The sequence below is a fragment of the Mesoplodon densirostris genome, chromosome 16 (assembly GCF_025265405.1).
Source record: "Mesoplodon densirostris isolate mMesDen1 chromosome 16, mMesDen1 primary haplotype, whole genome shotgun sequence".
NCBI classification, from domain to species: domain Eukaryota; kingdom Metazoa; phylum Chordata; class Mammalia; order Artiodactyla; family Ziphiidae; genus Mesoplodon; species Mesoplodon densirostris.
Window position 1 is genome coordinate 56,587,244 of NC_082676.1, and position 25,480 is coordinate 56,612,723.

The 25,480-nt window shown below is 42.5% G+C and overlaps 1 protein-coding gene across 2 annotated transcripts in view; it reads left to right on the forward strand.

Annotated features, from left to right (window-relative positions):
- The window catches only part of CPPED1 (calcineurin like phosphoesterase domain containing 1), a 120,178-nt gene extending 100,610 nt beyond the window's left edge, over positions 1-19,568 (forward strand). For both annotated transcript variants that reach the window (XM_060120622.1, XM_060120624.1), the window contains one exon: positions 17,305-19,568. In XM_060120622.1, coding sequence (XP_059976605.1) covers positions 17,305-17,534 — 230 coding nt within the window. In that variant the 3' untranslated portion in view covers positions 17,535-19,568. The remainder of the gene's footprint in view (positions 1-17,304) is intronic.
- The last annotated feature ends 5,912 nt before the right edge of the window (positions 19,569-25,480 follow it).

The window sequence follows — 25,480 nt, forward strand, 5'->3', positions numbered from 1 at the left end:
TGCCGCAAACAGGAATTGATGGGCCCCTCCCTGGAGAGCTGGACATTGGGGCTGGGCAAATGGACACCTCCCTCCCTGCGGGGTCACTGCCCCAGGGCCCCCGAGGCTCTCTGAGAAGCTGCACTGAGTGTCCCCAAGTACCTGAACAGTCCCTGGAGGGCCAGAAGGCTCTGAATGTCCCGACCTCTCAATTTAAAGTATAGAATGATCATCTGACAGCCTAGATTGTACATACTGCAGATACAGTTTTCAGGGTTTTATAGGGCAGCTCTGAGATAGAGCCATATGTCCTGAGGGGAACAATTAAAAGATTGTTGAGTGAATAAAAGCAAGGATCAAATTCACAGATAGCATATCCCATTTTTGTGAAATTATATGTATTTGTGTATGTGTGTATTTCTATAGACCTATATCTTACATCTGTTTTTTATTAGTACAGACATTCAAATTATCTGGACAAGACACGCGGAACTCCTAAAATGGAAAGAGAGATTTCAAGAGATTTCCCTCCTCCTCCTTTTTTAAAGTGCCTTGTATTTTTATAATATTTGATTTTATTTTTAGCAAGCATGCATTGCATTTTGAGAAAAACCTTTTTGTCTGGAAATATTTTCAAACTTACAGAAAAGTTGCAAGTAAAAAGAACACCTATATACCCTTTACCCAGATTTATCTGGCATTTTACGCCAATTGCTTAATTTTTTTATTATTTACAATAGATACTGTAAGTATATTTTTCTGATCTATTTGAGGGTACGTTGCATGCATCAATATGTGTTTTATTTTCCTTTCCTTACACAAAAGGTAGGCTCCTATATATGCTTTCCTGCACATTATTCACATTTTTTTTTGCAATCATTCAGTATCAGTTTATGGAGATCTTCCTCGGTTTGTTTGTTTGTTTGTTTACAACTGTGAGTGTATCACAGTTTATTCAACTGCTCTCCTAAGGCATGCATTACTTTTAATTCATTTATTTATTTTTGCTGTGTTGGGTCTTCGTTTCTGTGCGAGGGCTTTCTCTAGTTGCGGCAAGTGGGGGCCACTCTTCATCGCGGTGTGCGGGCCTCTCACTATCGCGGCCTCTCTTCTTGCAGAGCACAGGCTCCAGACGCGCAGGCTCAGCAGTTGTGGCTCACGGGCCTAGTTGCTCCGCGGCATGTGGGATCCTCCCAGACCAGGGCTCGAACCCGTGTCCCCTGCATTAGCAGGCAGATTCTCAACCACTGCGCTACCAGGGAAGCCCAGGCATGCATTACTTTTGAAAGCAGAAAAGCAAAGATAAATAGTGAAATGGAAAATTTAAAACCACTGAAGAGAGCAAGCTGAGGCTCTAATAGAAAGTCTGTTGTTTTTAAAGTGGGTGGGACCATGGGAGAAGCCAGGTGGCTGGTGAGCCCTTGAGCCTCACAAATAGAGCAATAGTGATGGCAAGGGGTCCACATGAAGTAACTCTCTTAGGTCGGGGTCTCTGGAGGCAGAGCCTGAGGCTGGGATTGGAGGACATGTGAGGGAACAGGGAAGTAACAACGGGACAGGGCAGGCGACAGAGCTAAGAAGGATATGTGCTCAGCTGGAGCCAGACTTCAGCCTGATCCAGCGGGAGCACCAGAGCAGGGATCTCACCAGAGGTGGTCCCACCTTGAGTGGTGGTGGGGGGACTCCCCAATCCCCCATATACAGTAATGTACTTTGAGAATGTTGAAGAGTTCAAATTAATACATATAATGGGTCTTGTTCCTGGTGCTTGGCCTGTAGTAGATCTTCAGCAAATGATAGCTATTTCTATTATAGTCATTATTCCCTTTTTTCCTTTTATTTTTTTCATGACAGCTTTATTGACATACCATACCATTAACATACAATTTCACTTATTTAAGATGTCCAGTTCAGTGGTTTTTAGTATATTCACAGAGTTGTGCATCCATCACCAGAGTCAATCTTAAAACATTTTCATGACCCTATAAAGAAAGCCTATCCCATTAGCTGTCACTGCCTCATTTCCTCCCCAACCCCTTCCTCCCTCCCTGCCCTAGAAATCTACTTTCTGCCTCTGTAGATGTGCCTGTTCTGGACATGTCATGTAAACGGAGTCATACGATGTATGGTTTGGGGGCTGGCCTTTTGCACGCTCCTGTTGTTTGGTCATGGGCTGTGCCCCTCCCCCACCCCCAGCCCTCAAGGGGAGGTCACCACTTGCGTGCGGTGGCTTTGGTTCAGTCGTTCAGGTCTCCAGAGAAGGGCAGCTGTGAGCCATTAGCAGCCAACCTGCCCAGCAGCTGGCGGACGGACACACCAGCCTGTGAAGGAGCCTAGTGGGGACACCATTAGAGTCCCCCAGAGTAAATCGTGTGAATGGGCTTCGTTAAGAGTGAAATGAAAGGGATTATCCAGCATAATAAAATAACAGCAGCAGTTACTCAGAAGTTCTGGATAAACAGAAAGGTACTGTATGTTGTCCTGGGCAGGGTCCCTTTTTAACCTCTTCAAGGCTCTTCCGTGAAAGATCAAGCAGGGAGTGGAATCTCAGTGACCAAACTCTCACATCCTTGATGGGAATTTTAATTGGTTCATTTTCTGAAGGATCATTTGACAGTTATTTCAAAAGCCTAAACTATGGGAATATGAAAGACTAAATGATTCCCCTAAGATCAGGACTCCTGTTTTACATCTTATTGGAGGTTCCAGCCATTACAAAAAGCAAGAAAAAGCATAAGGTTCAAAAGAAGAAGTAAAGCTGTCCCTGTTTGCAGATGATATGATTGTTTACTTAGAAAATCATAGGAATCTACAAAACAATCACTAGAACTAAAAAATGAATTTAACAAGGTCCCCAGACATAAACTTAATAGACAAAAATCAGTTGTATTCTTAATACAATTATGTACAATATATACTAGCAGCAAACAACTGTCAAGTGAAATTGTAAAAATAATTCAATTTACAATGGCACCAAAAACTATAAAATGCCTAGGAATAACAAAAGATATCTTAAGTTCTCTACCCTAAATTATAAAACATTACAGAGAGTAATTAAAGACCTAAGTAAATGAAAAGATAGACCACGTTCATGGATCAGAAGACTTGTTAATATGCCATTTTCCCCAAATTGATCTATAGAGTCAACATAATAACAATCAAAATTCCTGCAGTTTTATTTTGGGTAGAAGTCCACAAGCTGATTCTAAAATTTCTATGGAAATGCTAAGTACCTATAATAGCAGAACAGTTTTGAAAAAGAAGAACAAAGTTGAAAGACCTATCCTATCTGATTTCAAGATTAACTATGAACCTACAGTGATCAAGACTGTTAGGCATTTGGTATTAAAAGATAAATGGATCAGTGGAACAGAAAAGAGAGTTCAGAAATAGACCCAAATTTATACGGTTAATCGATTTTCATCAAAAGTGCTGAGGCAGTTCTGGAAACAACTTCCAGTGTCCATCAACAGTTGAAAGGGTAAACAAATTATGGGCTATCTGTACAATGGAATAGTTCTCAGCAATGAAAAAATGAACTATTGATACATGGATGAATCTTTCAAAATTAATGTTTCCACGATTCTTTCATGAAATCTTTAAGAAGTATGCTGGATGAAAGACGCCAGAACCACCCCCCCCAAAAGGTGCATACTGTGTGATTTATATAAAATCCAAATTAATCTATAGAAACAAAAAGCAAGTTGGTGGTTGCCTGGGACAGGGATGGAGGGAGGGAGTGACTCCAGAAGAGCACCAGGAAACTGGCAGTGATGGATGCGTTCATGACCTTGATCTTGGTTTCCAGGAGTGTACATATGTTAAAACTGATCAAATATGCAGTTTATGGCTCTTCAGTTATACTTTGAGCTGTACCCAAAAGGGGGCAGGTGTGTTTTGACCCAGCAGTTCAGCCTCCTTGTAAACTTTGGAAACTAATGACCCTGGAGCCAGCCTTTTTTGTCTACTTGTGTATGTGGTGTAGTTATCATTTTTGCTCTGCAGAAGTGCCTTGTATTTGTGCCTTGTATGATATTCATAATTAAGAACTTCTATTAAAGAAATATTCAGTGCTTTAATTAATTAATATAATAATGGCTTTCATTCATTTGGTGCCTACTATGTGCCAGGCACAACAGAGCTGTTTCTCACAATAGCAGCTTTGCAGAGTAGCTGTTATTATCCCCATTTTATAGATGATGAAACTAAGGCCATTCAGTTAAAAAGTACCAATGCTGGAATTGGACTTCCACATCTGCCCCACACTGTTCAATATAGGCTCTAAGTGTAAAATGCACAGTGAATTTTCAAGAACTTAGTGTGGAAGTAAGGATGTAAAATTAGTAATATTTTATATACTGAATAGATGCTGAAATGATAATATCTTAGATACATTGGGTTAAATAAAATACATAACTAAAATTAATTTCACCTGTTATTTTTTACTTTTTTTAATGGAGCTGCTAGAAAATTCAAAAATTACACGTGAGGCTCACATTACATTTCTTTTTGACCAGTGCCACCTCAGAGCTCCTTCCACATCATATTGTATATGTGAGAGACAACTAGGAGGTTAATTCAACAGTGTAAATTTATATTTATTGAGTGTAAAATGTATGCTGGTTAAATTTTATAGTTTCCCTTATTGGTACATTTGTTTACTCTGTAAGTCCATTAGCTACTTAATTTCAAGCAAAAATTGTCAGCAAACAATTTTTTCCATATTTCAGGTCTCGATTACTTTTTTAGATGGAAGGAGTGAACACTCTTAGTTTAAGGTAGATACAGAAGTCTCTGACCATCAGGACAGGTGCTCCTGTTTATAGAATAATTGACCAGTTTTGTGTTCTTTAAAGCAGTGTTCTCTTTTGGGCAAAGATGCTTGTCTCTTCTGGTTGGAATGGCATCCATAGTTTCATAAACTAAACTACAAATTACTTTGTCCTTTGTTGTTTACTTTATCTGGGAGAAGCACAGCAGCTTCCAATTTTTGAAGAATCAAGAGATCGTGACTGACCTTTGATCACCCAAATTTATTTTTGAAGACGGTGTGCTTTTCCCCCATTACTGGGGGTGGCCCTCCTCCTAGTTTTGTAAATAAGGTTTTATTGGATCACACACGTGTTCACACACTTCTGCGGCTGCTTCCAGGTCACAAAGGAAGGCAGAGTTGAGTAGTTGCGACAGAGACTGAATAGCCTAAAATATTTACTACCTGGCCCTTTACGGAAAAGGTTGGCAGACCCCGGGTCAATTAAGTTACAGGTGATCCTCAAAAGGAGGTCCATGAAAATGCCTTGAAGATCCCACTCAAGTTAATGGGAATTTGAGGATGGGAGGGTTTGAATCAGCGAAAGGCTGGAACTGAACATGATGGAGTGCTTTGCTCACCACAAGAGGAAGACACGACCCCAGCTGGAACTTGTCTCAAGTCCATTTCCACTTCAGCCAGACGGAGTCTAGCCTCTGGCCACGCCTCCCGGGCCCTCCAGCTGGGCCAGAATCTGACTTGGAACCCTGGTGCTGCCACCCACTGCCCTGGGAAGTACGATAAGTTCTGCCGTGTCTGGGGAGGAGTCCAAAGGCTGTAGAGGAAATGCCTGAAGGTGGCCAGTCAGCAGGAGCCGTTGTTGTTGTTGTTGTTGTTGTTGTTGTTTAGCTGCTGCTGCTTCCTGCACTCACCTGACTCCTGTCCTGTGCTCATGGTTGCGCCTTCCCTGACGGGCCTTTCTTTTACCTCCACTACCCAGGTGTTTTGGTGAGGAGCGTCGACTGGGGCCAGATTCCTGGGTACAGGCTGAGTTAGGCAAACTACTGAATGTCTCTACATCTCAGTTTTCCCATCTGCAAAACTGGGATAATAACTGTGCTTTCTTCTTAGGCAAACTGTGAGGATTCAGTGAGTTAAAAACATGTAAAGTAGCTCAGCACAATGTCTGACAGATAGTGCGCACTCCATAAGTAATGCTGCTGCTGCTGCTGCTGCTGCTTGTTATTGTTAGTACTACCCTAATCATGACCCTCCTTCAAGTCCCAGGTGAGGCACAAACAAAGAACTGGAAGAAGCTGAGGGTGTGTTTAGGTCAAAGCCACCCTCTCCAGGAAGTCTTCTTACTGGGCCCCAGCACCATCTGTGATCCGTGGCACTTTGGACCTCCAGGGTGGTAGACAGAGCATCTACTTCTGAGTCAGTCTGATCTAGGCAACAAATCCTAGCTGTGTGACCCTGGACAAGTTACTTAACCTCTCTGTGCCTGATCCCATCATCTGTAAAAGAGGACAGTATCTTCCTCGTGGGGGTCCTTATGAGGCTTGCCTGAGATGATGCACATGCAAAGTGCTCAGCTCAGAGCAGATATTCTGTAAATAAAACACTGCTAAACCGTGTTATTTTCACTTTCTGCATTTTATTATGAAAGTACTTTACAGTACTACCCAGCTGCAGACTTTAAGCTCTTGATTGCTAGGAATGGTTGATCTGGGTGACCCGCCAGGCTCCACCAACACCTGGCACCGAGAGGGAGCTCTGCAAATGTTTATTGCCTCAAATTGGCTGAAGAAACAACATCCTGCCTCAGCCGAAGAACGGGGAGCAGGCTGTTGCCTTTCTCCACAGTCCCTGGCAGCCATGGGCCATGAACACTTAGGCATCTGGAAGGATACCTGCCAGTAAAATTCTGAGCGTGATTATACTAGAATCTAGAACTCCCAAATTGGCAACTCAAAATCGTAATTTAATATTAAGAATGTCATACTGAATGAGTCAGGTGGGCCTTAACCCCGATATTGGATCAGCAGCTGATGTTCCAGCCCTGCCTAAGAAACATCTGCTTCTCCCCCTTTGCCTCACAGCCATCCCAGGCCACTGGCCGCCGGCAGGGATCACCGTCTCCAGGCCTGCCTCTTAGCTGCCTGCTGAGGAAATTCCTTACCTGCAGGAGGGATTATTTATGCCTGCTTTCTGTGTGTTCACACCAACCTTTTCCTTTTTAAAATTTTCCTTTTCTTTGTTTCTTTTATGAGTCCCATTTTTTTCCTTACCACTGAGACAGAATAAATTGAGTGTGACTAATGATTTGTGACACAAGTTTCACTGTTACAGCTGGCGATATAAAGATGCCAAGCATTTTCATAAGTGTATACTCAGGCAGGATAAAAGTAAAAACTACCCAATTAGAATCTGTTCACACTTTCCAAGCCTAAGTAACACTAAAGACATTAAGGACATCAGTTTTTAATCCCAAAATTGTACCGGGTGCATCCCGATTTCCTGGTTGATTTGAGGCACATTTCTGATATTAGAATATTAAATTATATGGAGATTGTATCCCAATCCTCTGATTGATTTGAAATGAATTTGAATCAGGACAGCTTAAAAATTGCTTTTATAGCATCTTTATGACTTGATACCGTGGAGAAATAAATATGAAGCTAATGCCACGGACGGCGTCCTCTTGATGCAGGGGCTACCTCTGCTGCGGATTTTCTTGGTGGTAATTTGAGATGCTTGTCACCTCCTTACAGCAGTTCATAATTCAAAAACAATCTATACGTGATAACTCAATTAAGGCACCATAGAGGCATGTCGGCCACAGATGACTGATGAACAGTCTGAATGGAAATTCTGCACAACTCTTAAAAACACCACTAAAATCAATCACCCGTCAGGAAAACCATGATTTATTAATATATTCTTTACCTCCATCGAGTTGTGAATCAATGCATCCCCATCAAAAGCTAGTAGAGGACTTCCCTTGTGGCGCAGTGGTTAAGAATCCGCCTGCCAATACAGGGGACACGGGTTTGAGCCCTGGTCCGGGAAGATCCCACATGCCGCGGAGCAACTAAGCCTGTGTGCCACAACTACTGAGCCTGCATTCTAGAGCCTGCAAGCCACAACTACTGAGTCCGCAAGCCACAACTACTGAGTCCACATGTCACAACTACTGAAGCCCGTGTGCCTAGAGCCCGTGCTCCACAAGAGAAGCCACCGCAATGAGAAGCCCACACGAAGTAAGCAACGAAGTAAGTAGCCCCCGCTGGCCGCAACTAGAGAAAACCCGCGTGCAGCAATGCAGACCCAACACAGCGAAAAATTAATTATTTTTTAAAAAGCTAGTAGAAAACCAACATAAGTAAAACTTCTTGCAAGTCCTGGTGGCAGGATTGTAACTCGGACAAGGGCCTGAATGTTGCAAGGCCAGCTGGTCATGTCTGCATCCCACTCCAGCAGGGGAGCTTCGGGGTATGATGAGCACCTGCTGTTTACTGGGCACACGTTGCCAGCATCCGAGCTGTCATCCAAACCTCTCTGCCACCCATGAGACAGGTATTATTATTGTCTTACAAATGAGGGAGTCGAGGTTCACAAAGGTCTGTAACCTGCTCAAGGTCCCAAAGGACAGAACCTGAGTCTGCAAGAACCTGAGCTCTTACATCCGAGTACCATGGGTCTGATCCTGGCTGCCCTGTTTTCTGAGTAACTTTGCCTTGGTTTCTTAACTTCTCCGTGCCTAGTCTTCTCATCTGTAAAATGGAGATGACTCCTGTGTCCCTAGGACAAAGGTCCATTGGGAGGATTCAGGAGATGGTGGATAAAAAGTCCTTAGGGGGCTTCCCTGGTGGCGCAGTGGTTGAGAGTCCGCCTGCCGATGGAGGGGACACGGGTTCGTGCCCCAGTCCAGGAGGATCCCACATGCCGTGGAGTGGCTGGGCCCGTGAGCCATGGCCTCTGAGCCTGCGCGTCCGGAGCCTGTGCTCCGCAACGGGAGGGTCCACAGCAGTGAGAGGCCCGCGTATTGCAAAAAAAAAAAAAAAAAGTCCTTAGGGTCCTGCTGCTGCTACCCTCGACCCACTCTGCCTCAGTGTTTGCCCTTCTTTGGGACAGAATCAGGAGACATGACTGGGGTTCAGAACTCCTGGACTTCCCAGGAGGTGGGAAGTAGAAACTCCCCCTACAAAATACCAGGCTCCTGGTTCCGGTTCCAACCCAAGAAGAGGCTCCCTCACTTTCCACCTGAGTCTCATCCCTGTGTTTTGCTTTTCCCTGGGCCAACTGGGAATATCTCAGAGCCTTGAACTCTGCACAAGAACCCAGGAGAGTGGAGAGTCATTCATATGTCCCTACTTTGAGACAGACTTTAGCCTCCTGCCTGACCATCCCTTTGTAAATTTATCACATGGTCGTTGCCTGATTTCCTGTTCAGGACTCCAAAATGTCAGGTTCCTCGTTGTACTGGGCAGGGGGGAGGGGGGGATCTCTTTTACCAGAAGCAAGAAGATTCTGAACACAACAGCTCTGCTTGCTGACAGCTCTTTCATCTTTATTTCTAGTCCTCTTTAGGCTTCTTTGCTCATCTAAAAATCCTCATTTGGTCACATTTCTGTGACTTGGGACATTAACAGTAAATGATGAGCCCCCGGGGACCTGGGTCAGGAAATGAATGGGACACGCTGATGGCAGAGAAGCCCAGCTCTCCACCGTCCACCGAGACCCCTTCTGAAAGGTCTGCCGGTCACTTGCACAGTCCCCATTAACACTCCTGTCTCTGCGAATGCCAACAAATAATGGCATGAAATCTAAACATAAATGAGTTTTTACAGCTAATTACGGCTAATGCGAGCAAATTTCAAAATTGCCAAACATTCCTTCCAGAATAGTACATTTTGCAACTATGAATTAGGCCTAAAGAGCCAAATTTCATAAACCTAATTTAGCAAAATAATGATACTAAGTGCGTTCCGACTGGCCGTTAGCAGCTCCCTGGGGTGGGTCTAATCGTACACTCTCCCGTTTGGGTGTCTGACGGCACAGGCCGTAAGGCTTGGAAACCCCAGGAAGGCAGTGGAGGAAGCAGTCATTTCCACGGCCCTCCAGCCTGAGTGATCAGGAGCTGTTCACTTCCCCCACTTATGGCGATACACCCAACCCAGCGGTTCCAGCCACAGCTTTGAGCCACACAGCTCCGGCCCTGGTGTGGCAGCACCTCCGTCCCTCCTGTCATTCTTTCCCGGTCCACGTCACCTTGATGTTTGTTTGTGATCACCAAATCAATGCATGATCACTGCAAACATTATAGTAATAAAAACATAGAAAGTGATGCCCGCCCTTGCTGATCCCACCCCACCACCCTGGTGGTGAAATCACCTGTGTGAATTTAGTGTCTGTTTCTCCCCCATTCAGCTGGGGGTACAAACACAAGCACACACCCTCGTATATGGGCGTTATCTTTATTTTACAAAAACAGGATCACACAACACTTCTTTTTACATCTTGCTGTTCATACTTAATAATATATTTGGTGCCTTTCAGTGCCGGTACATGTAAATCAACCTCTTTTTTTTTTTTTAAATACACATACTATAATTTATCCAGTCTCCCGTAAACGAATATTACAAACAGTGCCTCTGTGAGCACTGTATATTTGTCCCCACAGACACAACACGCCTACATCTGTGGGCTCTTCTCTGGGTATCTCTGAAGGATAAATGTATATGAAAATGGTGTTGTTGGGTCAAGGAATGCACAGCAAAATGTGAGAACCTAATAGCACCTAATTACCCTCTGAAATGAGTTGTATCTGTTTGCATCCTAATAACAGTCAATGGAAATAGCTGTTTCTCTCCATCCTTGGTTGTTTTAAGCAGGGAAACCTGGGTCACCTTCCTTTCCATCCCTAGCCGTGGTCCAGGGCTGGCAGGCCCACACCTGCCCGCAGGTGGGTCTCAGTTCCCGCTGCTGGAGAGCGGCTATAGTCTCCAGAGCTCTGTTCAAAGTCTCTCAGAACCCTACTAACAAGAAGCGTTAAACAATTTGATCGTATTTCCTTCATACATTTTTTGAATCATTGTCAAATGCAGAACAGTTCTCTCACCACGAGGGTCCCTCCTGTAGCCACACCCACTCCCAGCCCCCTTCATCCCTGTCCCTAACTCCTAGCAACTATATAATTTTTGTCACTTTAAGAATGTTATGGGGCTTCCCTGGTGGTGCAGTGGTTGAGAGTCCGCCTGCCAATGCAGGGGACATGGGTTCGTGCCCCTGTCCAGGAGGATCCCACATGCCGCGGAGCAGCTGGGCCTGTGAGCCATGGCCGCTTGAGCCTGCGCGTCTGGAGCCTGTGCTCAGCAACGGGAGAGGCCACAGCAGCGAGAGGCCCACGTACCGCAAAAAAAAAAAAAAAAAAAGAATGTTATGTAAGTGGAATCATACTGTATGGAACCTTTCGAGTTGGCTTTTTAAAATCAGCTTAATCTCCTTGATATCCACTCAAGACATGGCATGTGTCAATAGTTGATTCCTTTTTATTGCTGAGTAGTATTCCATTGGTGTGGGTGCCTCTTGACTGTGACCATTTCTTAGACTTTGCTTATTTTTGATGACCTTTACAGTTTTGAGAAGTACTGGTCAGGTATTTTATAGAATGTCTATTGGGATCTGTCTGATGTCTTTTTCATGCCAGAATTATGGGTTTAAGGGAGGAAGATCACACAGGTCAATTACTGTTTTAATCCCGGTCATATCAAGGTACATACCATCAACATGTCAGTTTCTCCACTGTAAAGTTACTTTTTTTTTTTTAAACCTCTCTTTATACTTTACTCTTTGAAGGAAGTCACTGTGCACAGCCCATACCTAAGGCGTAGGGAGTTAAACTCCACCTCCTTAAAGGAGGAATTTCCACATAAATTATCTGTTAGTCTTCTGTATGGTATGTTAGTCTCTTTTCCTCACATTTATTCAATCAGTTATTTGTATTAGTATAGACTTGTGGCTTTTTAAATACATTTCCTGCCCCAGTCTTACAGTCACCCATTTCTCCAAGGATCCATAGTTCCTTTTGTTGGAGAATAGAAGTAGAAACCAAGATGTGGCTGCTAGGTGTGCTCCCTGCTAGTATGTGTCCTTACTCCTAGGCACTTGCACCTGACAGAGCAAGAAATGTGTGTCTCTCTACTAACCTGTGTACATACACATCTATATATATTTCCAGATGTCAGCAGGGTTTCCATGTTAAGGTAAACACAAGTTCATACTGATGTCTCCAACTCTAATCCATTACCACATGGATCATTCTAGCCTCCTCCCCTTCCCATACGGGTTTTAAAAAAAAACATTTTTTTATTGAGCTGTATAATTCACATACCATACAATTTACTCCAAAATTCAGTGGCTTTAGTATATTCACAAGACTGTGCAACCATGGCCACTGTCTAATTCCAGACCATTTTTACCATTCTTCAAAGAAACCCTGTGCTCATGAGCAGTCATTCCCACTCCCTCTTTCCCCTCTTCACCCAGCAACCACTAATATACTTTCTTTCGCTATGGATTTGCCCATTCGGGACATTTCTTATAAATGGAGTCATACAATATGTGGCCTTCTGCATCTGACTTCTTTAACTTGGCATAATGTTTTGAGAAGTGGTAAACTCTTAGTCTTTATATGTCCAAACATGTATCTGTTCTGCCCTTAAACTTGAATAATGGTTTAGCTAGGTACAAAATTTGAGGTTCATAAGTACTTGCCTTCAGCATTTTGAAGGTATTACTCCCTAATTCTTTTATGGCTGAGATGCCTGCTACCTGTCTAATTGTCATTCCTTTATAGTATTTTTGCCATGATATCTTTTTTTTTTTTTTTTTTGGCTGTGTTGGGTCTTCATTGCAGTGCGCTTGCTTCTCATTGTCATGGCTTCTCCTGCTGTGGAGCACGGGCTCTAGGCGCATGGGCCTCAGCAGTTGTGGCACACCTGCTCAGCCCCCGTGGCACACATGCTCAGTAGCCGTGGCTCGCGGGCTCTGGAGCGCAGGCTCAGCAGTTGTGGCTCACGGGCCCAGCTGCTCCGTGGCATGTGGGATCCTCCCGGACCAGGGCTCGAACCCATGTCCCCTGCATTGGCAGGCAGATTCTTAACCACTGCACCACCAGGGAAGTCCCACCATGGTATCTTTTTAAGGCTTTTCTTTCTGATGCTCCATAATTTTACCATGGCATATGTCAGTATGAATTGATGTTTATTTATCCTAGTTAGTACTTTTCATTTGAAGACCCATATGTTCCTCCTTTATGGAAAATTCCAAATAACCCATCCTTTGGGTTCTTTGAACTTCTCATTCTTATTGCTTATGTCTGGGTGTCTGTGTTGTTTTCTGATTCAGCTCCACATTTCTACCTTTTCATTCACTAATTCCCTGTCTGATTCATGTCTAGTCTAGAATTTATCCCATTTATTGAGGGTTTTGTTTTAAAATTTTAATTCATATCTTTTATGTCCACCATTTCTAAATTTCCATTACCAACCGTTCTCATTCAATTCATGCCCGTTTCGTTTCACAACATCTTGTTCTTTTTAATGGATATTTGGCCTTTACTGAGTACGTTTGATATCCTAAACATTTATTTTAAGTATTTCTCAGACAGTTTATATCATTGATTTCCCCTGAAGTGAATTCATATTCCCGATTGAAGAGTTTGAAGACTATCTTACTTAGCGTGAAATTTTCACGGATGGTGGAATTTTTAATTTCAGGTTCAGTTTGGGTAAGAGGTATTTGCAGCGAGGGAGGCGGTGGTTTTTCCCTCACTTTTCCTCTTGACCAACTTCTCCCTGTGCAGGGGTTTCGGCCCCTATCGGGGACCAGGCCTTACGATAGTGCTTAAGAGTCCTGGCCCCCCAGTCATCCTGCGAAACCATGTTTCGCTTCCTTGACTTGAACCTGTGTCTGTCCTTCCTCCCTAGACCCGTGGGTTGCTATAAGCCTTCACCCAGTGCTGTGCTGGAGACAGCTCCTACCAACACATGAAAACCAATGATTAAATGTTAGAGAATTGTGTGAGTTGGTTGTTAAACAGCCACTGTTAGAATTTAATTATACAAACTCATCATTAAGTAAATTATATTAAGAAGCAAAGGTAATAAATACTCATACTCGACACTTAACCATTTTCTAATTATCTTGCTCCGTATTATTCTCACCCCTGCTCTTTGGCTGCGTACAGCTCTCGAAGGTGTGTTGGGAACACTCCGTGGTGGTGGGTGTGCTCCTGGGCATCTCTTTTTTTTTTTTTTTGCGGTATGCGGGCCTCTCACTGTTGTGGCCTCTCTCGTTGCGGAGCACAGACTCGGGACGCGCAGGCTCAGCGGCCATGGCTCACAGGCCCAGCCGTTCATGTGGGATCTTCCCGGACCAGGGCACGAACCCGTGTCCCCTGCATCGACAGGTGGACTCTCAACCACTGCGCCACCAAGGAAGCCCCTGGGCATCTCTTGACCACTCTGGTTCAGTGACATCACGTTGGTCATTTGAAATCGGCCATCATGAGAATGTTAACTCCATGGAAATGAGTAAACATTACAAATCAGGTCCTTTTTTTTTTTTTCTGGAGTGCTTGTACCAGGGTGTGCCAGCCCACCACCACCCTGTAACAGGGAAGTGGTGGTTTCCTTCAGTCTCCTTCCTTAAACGGAGGTATTAACACCACTCCTGTTTCCAGCCGGGAGCCAGCCTTTATTGCCTCATCTCAGAGAAAGTGTTTTCAATCTTGATTATCTTGTAAGAGCTCAACTCCCACTCATTACCCTGCCTTCCTGCTTTTTTTCTGGTCCACAGAGCTATTTATTTTGGTATTGAAGCTATCTCTGTCCTTTGGGGTTTTTTTTTTATATTTTATCCATCATAGATCTAAGTTTGGAGAGGAGGAGGTACATTAAATGTTGACCATGCTGTGCTATCTTGATTAGAACTCCATAAACATTATTATTTTTTTTCAAAAAGATTTTAATATAGCTGTCAGTAATCTTGATGCTAGACAACAAATGATTACATATACCATAGTATATGATTTACGCTTTTAAAAATTCTTTGAGGTGTACGTTTCACATCCTAAGATGAATAAGATACACCAAAAGTCCTTTAGATGCCTGTTGGCTAACCAGCAAGTCCAGTCCTGGGTGGCTGATCTCTGCCACACTAAGCAACCAATGATAAGTTAAAACAGCTTTTCCTAGAGTCGGGACTCCTGGCTGGGGGTAAGAACAGCTTTACACATACAGAATACCAGAAGGACATTTAAAACAGAGAAGATGTTACCTATTAAATCCCATCTCCATTTTCACAATGAGAACACTGCACCTTCCAAAATAAAGCTGTACCCTATGAACAATGAATAACAGTGGGAATTTGAATTGGGTGTCAATTATAGAGATTTGAAGGAGTGCTTGTAAATAGCTTGTTCTCTCGTGCTGTGGAACGTGTACCTTCTCCTTGCTGCATACATGTCTTCACGTTTTGTTATTTCACTGGCCCTATCTTTGGCTCCTGGACTCAGAGATTCCTGAGAAATATGAAGGAATTAATGAGTAAAAAGTATCTGTTTAAAAGAGAGGGACAAGTCCACCTCCTTATCCCTTCTCCTATTTCAAACCTTTTTCTCCTTCCATCCAGCTATTCCTTTATTTTATTTATTTTTTTAACATCTTTATTGGAGTATAATTGCTTCACAATGGTGTGTTAGTTTCTGCTGTATCACAGAGTAAATCAGCTATACGTATACATGTATCCCCATATCCCCTTCCTCTTGCGTCTCCCTCCCACCCTCCCTAACCCACCTCTCTAGGTGGTCACAAAGCAGCGAGCTGATCTCCCTGTGCTATACGGCTGCTTCCCACTAGCTATCAGTTTTACATTTGGTAGTGTATATATGTCCATACCACTCTCTCACTTCGTCCCAGCTTACCCTTCCCCCTCCCCGTGTCCTCAAGTCCATTCTCTATGTCTGCGTCTTTATTCCTGTCCTGCCCCTAGGTTCTTCAGAACCTTTTTTTTTTCTTTTTTAGATTCCATATATATGTGTTAGCATACGGTATTTGTTTTTCTCTTTCTGACTTACTTCCCTCTGTATGACAGACTCTAGGTCCATCTGCCTCACTACAAATAACTCAATTTCATTTCTTTTTATGGCTGAGTAATATTCCATTGTATATATGTGCCACATCTTCTTTTATCCATTCATCTGTCGATGGACACATAGTTTGCTTCCATGCCCTGACTATTGTAAATAGAGCTGCAATGAACATTATGGTACATGACTCTTTGAATTATGGTTTTCTTCAGGTATATGCCCAGCAGTGGGATTGCTGGGTCATATGGTAGTTCTATTTGTAGTTTTTTAAGGAACCTCCATACTGTTCTCCATAGTGGCTGTATAAGTTTACATTCCCACCAACAGTGCAAGCGAGTTCCCTTTTCTCCACACCCTCTCCAGCATTTATTATTTGTAGACTTTTTGATGATGGCCATTCTGACTGGTGTGAGGTGATACCTCATTGTACTTTTGATTTGCATTTCTCTAATGATTAGTGATGTTGAGCATCCTTTCATGTGTTTGTTGGCAATCTGTATATATGCTCTGGAGAAATGTCTATTTAGGTCTTCTGCCCATTTTTGGATTGGGTTGTTTGTTGTTTTGATATTGAGCTGCTTGTATATTTTGGAGATTAATCCTTTGTCAGTTGCTTCATTTGCAAATATTTTCTCCCATTCTGAGGGTTGTCTTTTGGTCTTGTTTATGGTTTCCTTTGCTGTGCAAAAAGCTTTTACGTTTCATTAAGTCCCATTTGTTTATTTTTGTTTTAATTTCCATTCCTCTAGGAGGTGAGTCCAAAAGGATCTTGCTGTGATTTATGTCATAGAGTGTTCTGCCTATGTTTTCCTCTAAGAGTTTGATAGTGTCTGGCCTTACATTTAGGTCTTTAATCCATTTTGAGTTTATTTTTGTGTATGGTGTTAGGGAGTGTTCTAATTTCATTCTTTTACATGTAGCTGTCCAGTTTTCCCAGCACCACTTATTGAAGAGGCTGTCTTTTCTCCATTGTATATTCTTGCCTCCTTTATCAAAGATAAGGTGACCATATGTGTGTGGGTTTATCTCTGGGCTTTCTATCCTGATCCATTGATCTATATTTCTGATAAACATTATTTTTCATAGACATGTACCTTCTACTCTATGGCTGTTTATATAGGCCTCAAAATATTTCCTTCATCTCTCCCAAAGTCATTCACCTTTTCTCCCTTCTCTCCTTGTCCCCTAGTACTTTCCTGTATGAGTTACAAGAAACAGGTTAATAATGTATTATATATATATGAGTTATCCTTGAAAAGATTCTGGATGTCACATATGCTGCCTTCTTATTTATCATATGCTGAATAATATTATGCATTTACTATAATAATATGTGTTGTTCACAGAAGAAACCACTGGAGCCCCCAAGTTATCTAAATGGAAATCCTTGGCCCCCTAATGTTTTTTCCCTTCCCTGCAGGTATCAAAGCTGTGTTCTCAGGCCACTACCACAGAAATGCCGGGGGCACCTACCAGGACCTCGACATGGTGGTATCATCTGCCATCGGATGCCAGCTGGGCAAAGACACCCATGGGCTCCGAGTCGTGGTGGTCACCGCTGAGAAAATCGTCCATCGATACTACAGTTTAGATGAGCTGAGTGAGAAGGGAATAGAAGACGATCTGATGGATTTGTTGAAGAAAAAATGATTGCCGATTATGATTTATTCACTTTTCACTTCTACTATTTTTTCATTTTGGAAGAAACAGCAGCTGCACACCACCCCTTATTGAAATAAAAAATATACCAGGCAGATTTGTGAATTTATGTCCTTTTGCTTAAATCAGAGAGCTAGGTCCTATTGTAAATGGTATTTAAAATAGAACTGTCCTCCCTATGCAAAACAGAGGAGAGGAGCCTGGGAATGAAAGAATAAATGATATTATTAGAATCTCTCTGCATGGGTGATTGAATAAGTTCTCCTAATGATGTGTTTCTCAACTCTGCTCTGAATTAGATGGTTTTCTGGCATCATATGGTAAATGTCAACCTATCAATCTCAGTCACACCCTGATATCCAAGTGTCATCTCTGATGATTCTTTGAACAAAATTCATCTGATTATAGTAAACCGTGGTCACAGCTCCCAAAATGCTAGGCAAAACAAAGATCATCTCCTTCCCTTCCTAACAAAACAAGTAATTGTGTCCTGTTACCAGAGCCAGAGACTCATCTGGCTGAGGAGCTGAGTAGCCAACATTTACTATTAAAGTCTGGGACATCTGTTATGGCCGATGAGGAAGCGGATACAAGTCAAAGCTCAAGTTTACCTTCATGGTGGCTAGAAAAGTCACCTTTGCACATAAATCGTCCATATTCAAAAACCTCATCCTGGAGACTAGAACTGAAGCCCTAAAAGGCCGCCTCTGCAGTCATGGGCAGCACGTCTGATTCACTCACGTTCGCATTCGCTGCTGCAAGTAACTCCCTCCGCAGGTGGATGTTCTCGTGTGATCGGAATCATCCTCCATTTATGAGACTCTTAGCTCTGTCTACTTTGACAGGAAACATGGGACTTGATGCAGAGTTCTTCAGAAACCAAGCAGAAATTCCTGGGGGGCAGAAACAGTGCTTTCAGCCATGTTATCTAAATTGGCACCAATTTTGATTAAATGCGCTGGTGCAGGATCCCTTGACCAAGGAGCGTGGATGGGTTAAAATCAGCATTGTCTTTCTTTAATCTACCTTGCTGCTGCTTCTCTGCGGCTCCTGACCACTGCATAATTTTATCCATGTCGCCTTTTCTAGCAGTCATCCTGGTGGACAGGGAGCCTGGGTACTCGCCATCCTGCCAGGAAAACTTCACAGCGTTATGCAGTAGCATTCAGTCATCCTAACAAAACAAAACAAAAAACCAAAAAACTGGTTGCAAATGAACTGCAAAATCCATTAAATTAAAAGACTTTCATGTTAAAAAGTTTTAGTCAATGTAAGAAAACCATGTGAAATTAAATAGAAAGATAACTGGATATATACATTCATAAGGAACAAAAGACAAGTTAATTTTACTACAGATCGGTGACACACCATAGCTCATTGTTACGTGGCAAGAAATTAAAAAATTTCAAAATTAGAATGCTCCTGTTTTAGAGTTCTGCTGCATTCTTGCTTCGCATTCGTCTTTCTTTACAACAGATGGGGATAGAAGAGATCAAGAAGGGGAATTCAGTCAGAGGCGTAACGAATAAACCATGCATTTGAGGCCTGGGATGTGGTAACTTCAGAATCGGACATGAGGAACGTGAACCAGGATCATCAGTACAGATGTGGGTCTACTGGGGGAAACGGGGAGAGAGTAATCACCACGGACTGGAGCTCTCTTTGTCATGTCACCTGTGCAAAATGCTCTAGACTGTGGCACTTGGGTTTGGGGAAGGATATGGAAATAATTAAAAGTAATTGAAATGAAACTTCTAAATCTCCTTCTCCAAAAACCTAATAAGGAAGATAATTGATTCAAAACACAGCAAGAATGTGCTACAAACAGGGAATTCTATGAAATTCTCACCATTTTTAAAGTAACCAAACAGCAGTATTCCCCAATGGTGATAGGTTCAGAAAGCAGTTAGGAAATGATAGTGTATCATTCTGATAATAATTACCAATGCGTTCACTTACGATTCCTTTTTCTTTAAAAAAAAAAAAAGACTTTTTTAAAAAGTGCCTTATACTGGGATAAACAATAAAACACACCATGATCATAAGTGCTATGGTTTCGAATGTTTATTAGGTGCTAAGTACTGTTTTAAGTCCTTTGGCTTAAAAGGTGAGAGGTGGGGCCGCTTTGCCAAGGTCACTCATCTCATCGCAGGGGAGCGAAGGGTTGAGATGCGAGCGGTCCAGCTGTTGAGCCCACGCTCCCTGACATTATCTTCTTTCCCGGAAAATGTTTTTCACAGGTGACACGTTTGTACCCACTCTTGGCAACACGGCACCCAGTTAGCTGGAGGCCCTAGGACTTCATCCCAGCGTTTGTAAAGCCTAGGCAAGGCCCAGAAGCCCCTTTTCTGACAGCAGGTTCAGGGTGGCAAAAGCCTGTCCAAGGAGCAGGTCGTTCCAGGCAGAGAATTTTCACTGGAGGAGATTGAAAAGCTGAATTGAACCATAATGGGCCACAGGACACAGCTCTGGCCACAACAGTAAACACTGCATCAGATGAAGCTTCCTTCCTTGTTTATAGTTTTCACCCCAGCGGATAGGAAGCCAGCATCTCTCTCAGGGCAGAGAGGGCCACCTAATGCTCCTCCGCCTCCAATTAATCTTTTTTTTTTTTTTTTTTTTTTTGCGGTACGCGGGCCTCTCACTGCTGTGGCCTCTCCCGTTGCGGAGCACATGCTCCGGACGCGCAGGCTCAGTGGCCATGGCTCACGGGCCCAGCTGCTCCGTGGCATGTGGGATCTTCCCGGACCAGGGTACGAACCCAAGTACCCTGCATCGGCAGGCGGACTCTCAACCACTGCGCCACCAGGGAAGCCCCAAATTAATCATGTTAATTGGGAAAAAAATAAGGGGCTGCTAAGGGAGGAAGCTTATTTAAAGTGATCTAGAACTGGACTGTCAGGACTCAAGGGTGGGTTTGTGGATAGCAGGTGGGGAGATGATCATCTAACTGCATTTGGTTTTTACAATAAATAAGTTTATCTCAAGTCTTCAGTCATGTTTCCCCTCAAGTTGGAGAACAGGGGGGAAAAATGTAGTAAACTTCATGGCACTAACAAACAGAACATTTCATAATATCTTGATTTTTCAGCATTGCTAGTTAGTCCCTAATAGAGGGTTTTGAGGCAAACACTAGTTTTAAGCCTGACTAATGACACTAGGACTGGGAAAAGTATCTAAAAAAGAGTGGATATATGTATACATATAACTGAGTCACTTTGCTGTACAGAAACGAACACAACATTCTAAATCAACTATACTCCAATAAAAATTACAGTATGGAGGTTCCTTAAAAAACTAAAAATAGAACTACCATATGACCCAGCAATCCCACTACTGGGCATATACCCTGAGAAAACCATAGTTCAAATAGAGACATGTACCACAATGTTCACTGCAGCTCTATTTACAATAGCCAGGACATGGAAACAACCTAAGTGTCCATCAACAGATGAATGGATAAAGAAGATGTGGCACATATATACAATGGAATATTACTCAGCCATAAAAAGAAACGAAACTGAGTTACTTGTAGTGAGGTGGCTGGACCTAGAGTCTGTCATACCGAGTGAAGTAAGTCAGAAAGAGAAAAACAAATACCATATGCTAACAGTTCTATTAAAAGCATATATATATATGGAATCTAAAAAAAGAAAAAAAAGGTACTGATGAACATAGTTGCAGGGAAGGAATAAGGAGGTAGACATAGAAAATGGACTTGAGGACGTGGGGTGGGAGGGCGAAGCTGGGGCAAAGTGAGAGTAGCATCGACATACATGCACTACCCAATGTAAAATAGTTGGCTGGTGGGAAGCAGCAGCATAGCACAGGGAGATCCGCTCGGTGCTTTGCGATGACCTAGAGGGGTGGGATAGGGAGGATGGGAGGGAGGCTCAAAAGGGAGGGGTTATGGGAACATGTGTATGCATATGGCTGATTAGCCTTGTGCAACAGAAACTAACACAGTATAGTGAAACAATTACACTCCAGTAAAGATCTATTAAAAACAAAAAAGGTACATGCACCCCTATGTTCATAGCAGCACTATAAAAAATAAACAAAAAAACACTAGAACCATTTACCTTATGTACCTGCAAAAGATACTGAGTTACATATAACTGTAGAATCTATATACACATAATACAGTTTAATATTATAGTCTGTCTTCTAATGTGAAATCTTTTGAGAAAAGGTAGCAAAAACATCATTTGCATTTACTTGAACTCTTAATACTTATTCCCCAAATAGTGTCTAAAACAGTTTTGTGCAGTCATGAAATTAAGTAGCAATATAGTACTGAGCTAAAGGGAAAAAAGATTTAGGAATAAATTGTCAAGGCAAGTTCTATTAAAAGCTCTCTGTAATAGACACCAGGGATTTCTTGTTCAGATAACCTTAGCAGTTTTGGTTGCACACGCAAGAGATAGTACTTGACAGGTAATATTTTTTTTAATAACTTCATAAAATACTGTCTTACAACCATTGGAGAGCTCTTAGGTATATTTACATATAGGCACAATGGAGGATTTTTTTCTTGGAATAATAAATGATTTCTAGCATCTTTCTAGAAAACATTTTACTGACTAAATTATCTTTTTCCTTCAATGGATTTTATTTCCTTTATTTTAACGTTAGTGACTATACACATACACATACAAATATATACAGATTGGTTTTTTTCTTTAGATCACACCTAAAACAACAATGTAAGTAAAAAACCTATGTAAATAAATTGCATTGAGTGTGAATATTCACAAGTTACCTTTTATTACTCTGTTCTGATATTTGTCTTTAAAAAGTAATTTTCTTCATTAAAGGGGCTTTGCATCTCACTTAGAACAAAGTCCAGACTCCTGCCTACGACCTCCCAGGCCCCTCCCACTCTGCCCCGGCCCCTCCCCTACCTCTCAGCGTCGGCTCTGCCCCCCTGCCCTTGCTGACCGTCCCACTGCCCTGTGCACTTGCTGTTTCCTCTGATGGGAATTGGCTTCCTATCATTTTGACCTCAGCTCAGAAGTCCTCAGAGTATCCTTCCTTCCCCACCTGTCTGTGGTTATGTTCCTCAGCCCCAGGCATCACCTCCCCACTCCCCTGTTTACTTTCTTCATAGCACGTCACTAAGAAATTTGCTTGTTTTTCATGATCTTTATATCCCCCCCACACACACACATCCCTGAATGCAAGCTTCGGAACAGCAGGGACCTTGTCTGTCTCATCAGCCATTCTTCCCAATGCCTAGAACCCTGCCTGGGACAGAGGAGCTGCTCAATGAATACTTATTCCATGAACGTGGAATAAATAAGTAAAGACAGATAGCAATACTAATTATCAACATTAACACAATACAGGGAAGGGAAAGAGGCCACATTCCTCAGCCTTGTGGTAGTTCTTTGGGAATCGTCCTCAAAGTTAGGTATCGTCAACAGGTCAGTAAATAACAGCATCAGTGTTATCTTTGGTTCTCCACTCACAGTGAAGAAATGGGGGATAAAGAGAGAAGTGTTCTTGACTCTTAGTAATTCTAAGCCCTGCTCACTGAATGAATGCTGTGCCAGTAACCAAAGCAGGTGAGCCCAGAGAAGGGACTGATTTCAGACTAAAGGTTATATGGGAATATATAAAGGAGATGGCTGGAAATACAAGTGTGGGACTCAGAAGTGAAAAATACACCTTGGAAGTGATACCCAGAGAGACTATGTGAATGAATGAGATTCCTGAGAAAATTTAGCAGCACTGGAGGAGACCTAAGGACAGAGCCTTAAAATAGACCTTTAGGGAACATCATCGTTTCAGCACGAGAAGAGAAAGATGGAAGCCACGGAAGGAGTGAAGGGGAATCTTTCTGAAAAGTTCAGCCTGGTGCACACTGAATAAACAGAAAAAGGAATGGGCTCCACTCGGAGCTGAGTGCTTTTCCCCTGCAGACCAGCACTGCTGCAGATAACTATAGACTCAAAAAACCTACCTGGTGATTTGGAGAGTGAACAAAAACCAGGAGCTCAAAACTTCCCCTCTCCCTGTTCCACTTTGTCCTGAAAGCAAACCACAGTAGTAGAGCAACACAACTGGGATGGATAAAGTGTTTCCCCAAAACCCACCATCTCTTTGCCCAGAGAAGCCAGGGAAGAAGCCCAGGTCACTGGAGAGTGAGGAATCCCAGAGAGGTGGGAATGGAAATCCCCTGATTTTCTATGTGAACTTCACACAAATCTCTGGCTTACCTCTAAGTATACATGAGCAGGATAGAGCAGCAAGAGCTTAAAGAACTGAACTGAGATTTGAACTACTGCTTAAGGCAAACAACAGAGAACTTACAACTTAAGTAATCAAGTTAACTTCCTGCTAAAGCAAAAACCTCAACATTCAGGGGAATATAACAGGGGAATTCCAATTCTCCACAATATGACATGCACGATTCCCAGGATACAATCCAAATCACTTGATGTACAAAAAAACAAAAACAAGAAAATTTGATTCACTCACAAAGGAAAAGACAGTCAACCTCAGGATACCCCAGATGTTGGAATTATCACACTAGGGTAGTAAAGCAGCTATGATAACAATGCTCAATGAAATAAAGTTTAAAAAATGCTTTAAATGAATTGATATAAAGGATATCTCACATGAGAAATAGAATGTATAAAAATAATCAAATGGATGGGCTTCCCTGGTGGCGCAGTGGTTGAGAGTCCGCCTGCCGATGCAGGGGACATGGGTTCGTGCCCCGGTCCGGGAAGATCCCACATGCGGCGGAGCGGCTGGGCCCGTGAGCCATGGCCACTGAGCCTGCGCATCCGGAGCCTGTGCTCCACAACGGGAGAGACCACAACAGTGAGAGGCCTGCGTACCGCGAAATAATAATAATAATAATAATAATAACAATCAAATGGAAATTTCAGAACTGAAAAAATACAATATCTGAAATTGAAAAATTCCCTTGATGGGCTTAATATCACAGTGGGGATGGGTGAACATGAAGATAGATGAATAGACACCATCCAGTTTAAAGAGAAAGAGAAAAAGGGTTGGAAAAAAATTAAGCCTCAGGAGCCTGTGGGACAATGTCAAAATGTCTAATATACAGCTAGTATGAGTCCCCCAAAAGAAAGGAATCATGGAGCAGAAAATTATGTGGAGAAACTAAAGCCAACAACTTCCCATACTTGGTAAAAGACAAAAGTTTACAAATTCCAGCTGCTCAGCAAACAGAAAACATGAGCCATAAAACAAAATATTGCCAAATTGGACTTTATTTATAAAAGATTCTGCTCTTCAAAAGACATCGCTAAGAAACTGGTAGGCACACCACAGGCGGGAAGGATGTATTTACAACAACACATTTATCACATAAAAGGCTTGTATCCAGAGTATGTAAAGAACTCTTACAACTCAATTTTTAACAGGCTAATAAAAAAGATGGGGAAAATATTTGAACAGACACTTAACAAAAGAAAATATATGAATGGCCAACAAACACATGAAAAATGCTCATCATCACAGCCAACATGCAAGTGCAAATTAAAACTACAATGAGATGCCATCTGTGACTCACCAAAATGGCTAAAATGGAAAAGATTAATACCAAATGTTAGAATTTTGTACAACTCTGTGATATTGCGATTCATAATAAGAAATATGTATTTGGTCTCATCCCTGTCCCTGGCAGATTTCTTAAAACCCTTGGAATTTCCTAAACGCTAGAGACATGAGGATGCCTTTTGTTATTCCTAAGAAACCCCTTTCTACCACACCTGAATTTATGTTAATGGAACCAGATTAGAGGGTTGGAATTTTCAGGCCCATTGCCCATCCTCAGGGGAAGGCCAAGAGGCTGGAGATTGAATTATTCACCAGCAAATGATGATTTAAGCAATCGTGCCAGGTAACAAAGTTTCCATAAAAACCCAAAGGATGGGATTCTTGGAGCTTCCAGGGTG